The 7,324-nt window shown below is 39.5% G+C and overlaps 1 protein-coding gene across 2 annotated transcripts; it reads right to left on the bottom strand.

Annotated features, from left to right (window-relative positions):
* Window positions 1-1,496: 1,496 nt before the first annotated feature.
* Window positions 1,497-5,948, bottom strand: zgc:194981 (uncharacterized protein LOC561073 homolog). Of its 2 annotated transcripts, none has more exons than XM_037545185.1 (4): window positions 5,703-5,948; window positions 3,654-3,856; window positions 2,636-2,749; window positions 1,497-1,931 (listed from the first exon to the last, which is right to left on the bottom strand). In XM_037545185.1, the coding sequence occupies exons 2-4, from the start codon at window positions 3,837-3,839 to the stop codon at window positions 1,848-1,850; spliced, it is 384 nt and encodes a 127-aa protein (XP_037401082.1). In that variant the 5' UTR covers window positions 3,840-3,856; window positions 5,703-5,948; the 3' UTR covers window positions 1,497-1,847. The 2 variants fall into 2 exon arrangements, with proteins under 2 accessions (XP_037401082.1, XP_037401083.1); XM_037545186.1 differs by lacking the exon at window positions 5,703-5,948 and adding an exon at window positions 4,043-4,203.
* Between the last annotated feature and the right edge of the window lie 1,376 nt (window positions 5,949-7,324).

Genomic DNA, 7,324 nt, shown 5'->3' with positions numbered 1-7,324 from the left:
AATTATCTGCTCGTGAGCAGTTTTTGGATTGGATGTACGGTTTTTGGACAATTATCTAGAAATAATGATTTTTCCCCAGAGATGAATGACGGAATTGTCTGTGCGGAATTGTCTCTCCACTTACATATAAGTACACTAGCAACATCCTAATATCTATATACCATACCATAGTAACTGGCTAGCAACACTCTTAGCAATCACCTCAGATACCATAGCAACCATCTAGCAACCAACTGGGATACCATAGCAACCACCTAGCAATATCCTAGCAACCACCTGGAATACTATAGCAATCATCCAACAACACTCCTGAAACCACCTGAAATCAGTGGTGGACAGTAACTAAGTAAATGTAATTCGTTACTGTACTTAAGTAGTTTTTCATGTATCTGTACTTTACTGAAGTTTTTCCCTTTTGGATGGCTTTTTACTTTCACTCCACTACATTTCAAAGTCAAATATCTTACTTTTTACTCCACTATATTTTGAGAAATCTGTTGTTCTTTTTGGCTTACGTGTGTATAAAAACATAAGTCAAAACGAAAGAACCGTGAAGCAAGAGCACCAATCAGGGCACAGCGGTCTTTGTTTGAGCTTGTTTTGACCTGTTTGTCATACCGACTCAGCGCAAGCTCATGGTTCAGCATCATTGCAGTGGCACAAAATTTTGAGTTTCTATTCAACATAAATGATGAACTAACCTAACTTTGTGAAAATAGACCACATTATAGAAATACGTGTACATATGTAGTTCTGACTGACGCATCTTTTTTCTTACACAAACACTTTCCTTTTATAGTAAATTAGTTTTGACTAGTTTATGTTTATAAACAGAGACCTACAGATCAATATAGTGAAGGAAAACTTATTTGTGATCCTGAGTTTAAAGCAAGTTTTTATTCAACTTAAACTTGGAACTAAGTCATAAATACATTTTAAACTGAAACTTTGCTTGTTTGTAAAAAGTGATTTCAGAGCCACTCGGTTCTACCTGATGGAAACTGTTTGCCTTCAGTGTTTTGTGCTTGTTATAATTTTAATAGACATCAGCGTCTGATTAGTGTCTGTTATAATTTAAACAGACATCAGTGTCTGCCTGATTAAATTAATATTAACATAATAAAGATTAAAGAACTGCCTCATAATCAGGTGTTTTAATGGAGTCAAATACCTTCATGTGATCTTCCTTTGTAGAGTATTCAGTCTCGTGCCAATCGCATGTGTTGATGAGAAGCGGAGGGAGACAATTGAACAAAAAGTTTCCTGCATTATTTGCCAAGATCTTGTCTTTCACTTCTTTAGCATCAACAATATATTAAACTTCATAAAAATATAGATACACATAGCTATAAAAAAAAGTATCTTTTTATTTATGTTTGATCTACTCTTTAAAAAACACCCAGTATTAATATTATTGCATGAAAGTCAGGTCTCAAAAAGAAATAGCATCAGGGCATCAGTCCGCCCTCCCCTACTTCATGAACAGATTCAGAACATAATCAAAAGTGGTACTTTATTCTGGAGGATGTTCCAAAATAGAATTTCTTATATAGTCACACATTTTGTTTTCTGTTTATTGCAATATTGCAACAATGGTGGTCTTCAGCTGCCCAGCATGGAAATAGATCAGGTTTATGATATGACTTCGGTAAATACATGAATACATTACATTTAAATACTTTGTGGATGCGTTGGGCAAACTGGGCCCTTAATGACTCAGGATACCGTCTAGAGTGTGATACTCAGCATGAAGCTGTAAGATGTGCAGGGTTTTCAAACAATGACTAATACATGTCAGTGATGCTTGATGAAATTTATCCCCTGCAAACAACTCCATCAGCAGTCATTCAGGTACAGCTGTCTGACAGAAGGTGGCTGGGTATGGTGTTCTCTCCTGGAACTGCCAGAACCACAAAGCTGCAGTCCATAGTCTGAAAAAAGAAGATATCATGACATTCATTATTGTCTACAGCATATTGGGACGCTACTTCCATCTCATGTTAGTTGCCTATAATAACTCAATACCTATAATAAATTTATATACAGACTACAATGGAAACTTTTATACTTGTGCGTGATACTTTCTCATACATTTAAAAGCTTATATCCTACACTGTCTTGTATTCATATTCACCTTGCCCCCTTTGTGTGAGTTCATGTACCAAAAACAGGTCATTTTTCCCCATGATCTTTTCCAACTTCTCTTTATCCCCCAGAGTTAAACAGGCTGTTTTTGTTACTCTGCCTTTATGACTGACACATATAAATGACCTCAGCTCTGATTGACTATCTTGAACAGTGCCTTACTCAAAAAGCAGTCTAGGCTGAAATACTCTAGCAGTAGCAGCAGCAGTAGTAGTAGTAGTAGTAGTAGTAGGTTCCATCTTATCTGTTTAAACTTCTTATTCTCAGAAAAAAACAAAATATTGTGTTGCAAATCATACATCATATATCTTGAAAAGGTCTTGAAGTGTTGTGATATATTTTTGCCAAATCGCCGACTTGGATTTCTTGGCAAGAAAAGGGCCGGAGCTTAATTTGCAGAAAATAATCAGATCATCCAAATCACCCAAATCATTCAGCCCTATTTACAATGCAACTGCAGCAAAATAACCACAGTAACAAGGTCCCTCACCTGCGCATTCGTCCTCAGACTGCAGTCCTTCAGGCTCACGTTTCCATCATTTATGCAATTTGTCTGAGCCACTCGCACGTCTATGAAGTATTTAACCCTGGTAGGAGTGTAGAGCTGGAGGGGATATATTACATTAATTCTACGATTTTACACAAAATGCATGCATCTGTAAATAGCATGTTAAATAAGTTATTGCACAGATTCATCAAATAACAGATTAAGACATTACTTTTAACCTATTTTACATGGGTTATTTCATGCTATGTATCAGTTTGTCTGCATAAGTAACAACATGCTATGCTTGGCCTATTCACATACTCTTTATTACATCAGTGACGATGCACCCTAAGTAGGATTACAAGTTCTATACTTCACCCATCTTTTTGTTCGTCTTTGTCATCATAAACATTTTTGGATACTGCTACATATTTTATGCATGATTTGTTTAGCTTACAGTTTGTGTGTTCCTATACAGACTCTTTAAGGGTTCTTTAAATTCTTTTAAGGGTTCTTCATTCTGTATAGAACCATTTCATGCTTAAAGGGTCCTTTGCATGATGAAATGGTTCTTCAGCTTGATGGAGAATGTGTTGTACACGGCTCTATGTAGACCCTTGTGGTTCTATTATTGTTAAAGGTTTGTATATAGTTCTTGAGAGAACCTTTTTGAGAAAGGTTCTACATAGCACCAAAGGGGTGCTGTACATTTTTTTTCAAAAAGCCATGCACAATGCAATCTTCATCAATCTAAAACAAGCATTTCACCAAAAAAGCACCCTTTAATGAAACGGGTTCATTTGTAACTCATGAGAACCAAGTGCCTTCCTTTCTTGTCCTCTCCAGCAACAAAATACCTGAAATAGACACGGCCATTACAGAGATGACAAGCTAGAGCTGTCCAAACACTGAACAATTCATGACTTGTTTCTTTAGAATGGCACTTCTCCAACACTGCTGAAATTTTAAGCACTCTGGAGTTGAGCCTCGATAAGTGTTTAAGTACTCATATGTCACATACCTCAACCCTTTCTGACAGGATGTCCACCACTTTATAAGCATAGATATAGTTACTTCTGCGATTGTGAAAGTCGATGGCAAAGTTGGCTGCTTTGACTACACTTGGGTTGGCCTTTTTTGCTGAGCTGCTCCTGGACACAACACAAGACATGAAGACAACTGCAAGAAGCCTCAGGGTGCATGTCATCTTGCTGGAATTGAGGTCTGTGGAAACAAGAGCAAAAAGTTTAGTAGACTGGATAAAACATAATATAAATGGGAAAAGTTGCCGAATTTAAAACAGCAGAAATATTAACCAGTCTACAGTGACAGATTTCCCTCCTAGCATTAAAAACGTTTCATTTTTCTTTTGCCATATCTGCATTTTCAATAGAGAAACACATTGTATACCTTTATATTTCAGAGCTTGTTGATGAGAAGTCTTGTAGGATATTCTCACCCCTTCTATGGTTTCTCTGCTTCTCTTCTAAAATATTCTCGCTCTTTATTAACTGCTCTTATAGACCCTCCTTTCTGTGAATGGCCATTAACCCTTTATGGCCCAAATCTCAAATGTAAAATTTCCTTTAGTCCACGTTGTCCGAGTTTGTCTGAGGACAAATATAAACCATTTCATTAAATAGATTAAACAATGTGGCAATATTTCCACAATTGGGATGCCAGTTAACAATGCAACTTCAAATGTAAATTTAAAGGAATTTCTCAGCACTGAATTTATGAAAATAATCTCTTAAAATGTGTCAACCCATTTTGGGATCAATGACTAAATTGTTCTATTTATGTGTGTGTATATGTATGCATGTATGTATCTGTCTGTCTGTCTATGTACACCGATCAGGCATAACATTATGACCACCTTCTTGTTTCTATGCTCATTGTCCATTTTATCAGCTCGACTTACTACATAGGTGCACTTTGTAGTTCTACAGTTACAGACTGTAGTCCATCTGTTTCTCTGATACTTTTACCCTGTTCTACAGTGGTCAGGACCCCCTGGACCCTCACACAGCAGGTACTATTTGGGTGGTGGATCATTCTAAGCACTGTTGTAACACTGATGTGGTGGTGCTGTGTTAGTGTGTGTTGGGCTGGTCTGAGTAGATCAGATCAGGCGAAACTACAATCCTTTAGAGCAGTGGAGACGTGTTCTCTGGAGTGATGAATCACACTTCTCCATCTGGCAATCCGATGGACGAGTCTGGGTTTGGCGGTTCCCAAGAGAACGGTACTTATCTAACTGCACAAGTGTAACGTTTGTTGGACGGGGGATTATAGTGTGGGGTTGTTTTTCAGGAGTTGGGCTCGACCCCTTAGTGAAAGGAACTCTTAATGCTTCAGCAGACCAAGAGATTTTGGACAATTTCATGCCCCCAACTTTGTGGGAACAGTTTGGGGTTGGCCCCTTCCTGTTCCAACATGGCTGCGCACCAATGCGCAAAGCAAGGTCCATAAAGACATGGCTGAGTGAGGTTGGTGTGGAAGAACTTGACTGGCCTGCACAGAGTCCTGACCTCAACCCGACAGAACACCTTTGGGATGAATTAGAGCAGAGACTGCGAGCCAGGCCTTCTTGTCCAGCCTCAGTGTCTGACCTCACAAAATGCCCTTCTGGAAGAATGGTCAGAAATTCCCATAAACACACTCCTAACCTTGTGGAATTAATCAATATCATAATGCCACTGAAAATAAAAACATTTATGAAAAAGTACTTTTCTTTTTTTCCATGATGTTCAGGAAATCTGGATAATGCAATTCCCTGTTGAAATATTGTGGAATATTCCAGACATTTATAGGACTGAATGTGTTAGCCGTAAATACCCTGTATTTGCATATATATTTAAATACATTTAAATTAAACCTAATTTAAAATTAATTTTCCATCTTCACACAAAAAATGTCCACTAGACCTCTACCAAGAACAGAACAACCTAATTGTAGTTGTGTATTTACATTGAGTTGTTGGGCTTGAATGGGTTAATCTAAAGTGAAGCCACATACTGAGATCTGATACAACGCAAGAAACACAGCTCCATTTTTCTGCTCCACTTGCCTTTCCTCGATTTTGTCAGAGGTCCAGGAACGCTGCTGTGTCTAAAGCTGGAGTTTCCTCCGCTGCATTCTGCTGATACAGAGACTCACTCAGGCTTTTAGTTACCGCTCATCAGTACTCAGGTCTGGCCAGAACATGTACAGATAAATGTCTGTCACTGCACTGCACGGCAGAAACCCGAGAAACCCAACAGAAACCTTCTTAGCGCCGCTTGTTTACTCCAAGCAGCTTCCTGATCACCTGACCTCAGTGAGTGTTTCCCATCAGCACCCTGGCGTCTCTCCCTCTCCCTCTCTCTCTCTCTCTCTCTCTCTCTCTCTCTCTCACACTCACACACACACACACCCCAATCAGGCATTACATTATGACCACATTATGAGTGGGGGTTGGGGGGGGCAATATGCAGTTAAAACGACGCTTCATCATCATGTGTGTTGTTCTGAGTCCGTCAACATCATCATGTGTGTTGTCCTAAGTCCATCATTGTTATCATGTGTGTTGTCCTGAGCTCGTCATTGTGTGTGTTGCCCACATCTTCATGTCTGTTGTCCTGAGTCCATTATCAATCTATGAATAATCAGTGCAAGGCCTCTTATTTAATACAAAAGTGTTATGTATTGGTAACGTGTTTTGGCCACTCGGCGCACCATAATGTTGTCTGTGCCTACCTGGGTACTGTAGTCCAAAAGAAAAACTTGATGTGGTGGTGCCCACTAACCCACTAACACTAGATGCAGCTATCGAGGAGAAAGCCAAGGCTTGTTCATCTTGTCAGAAACACAGAAACATGCCACAAGTAGCACTGCTACACCCATGGGAATTTTTAGACGAGCCACGGCAAAGAATTCATGTAGACTTCACTGGTCATTTTGAAGATCATGTTTCTGACACAGGAAGCTTTGGAGACCTTACCCCTATTAACAACTCAGGGAGCAGCAGAAGTCAGACCAGATCTTGGTAGAGTCCACCATCATCATGTGTGTTGTCCTGAGTTCTGCATCATTGTGTGTGCGGTCCTGAATCAGTCACTCAGCAATGGAAGTCAGAATAGAATGAGTGACTCAGCAGTGGAAGTCAGAACAGATTTTGGCAGAGTCCGTCTTCATATTTAGTTCAGTGTGCAGTGTTAACTAATACAACATGGTTGTACAGTAGCTTTTGCTGAATGCTTTTAATCATGCATGAGAGTTGGGGGGGGGGTAATAGGCGCCGATCGATGCTTCATCATCATGTGTGTTGTCCCGGGTCCATCTCCTTCGTTGTCCTCTATCGATATGTGCTACCCCTAATATAATACAGGGAGGAGGATCTGACACTGTATTTTGATAGTGCTGAGTGGAACCGGGTGAATTTTATAGGTAGGAAAAGGCTCCCTCAAGAATCAGCTAGGGAATATGGTAATTCCCTAAGGCGTTTTAGTTATTAAAGCTTATCCGACGGTTGGTGCTCCAACTCAAGACCTTCTGGCTAAAGATCATTTTATTGCTAATGTTGGGTCAGCTGAATTGCGTATTCAGTTACGTACTGCCAAGTTGGAAACATTAGAGGAAGCTATTAATGTAGCTTCTGAATTGGAACTTTATACGTGGGTTGGAGCAGTCTCCATCTAAACAGCCAACCCA

This window comes from Pygocentrus nattereri, chromosome 15, assembly GCF_015220715.1.
Source record: "Pygocentrus nattereri isolate fPygNat1 chromosome 15, fPygNat1.pri, whole genome shotgun sequence".
In the NCBI taxonomy this organism is placed as follows: Eukaryota; Metazoa; Chordata; class Actinopteri; order Characiformes; family Serrasalmidae; genus Pygocentrus; species Pygocentrus nattereri.
This window is presented reverse-complemented; position numbering and strand designations above follow the sequence as displayed.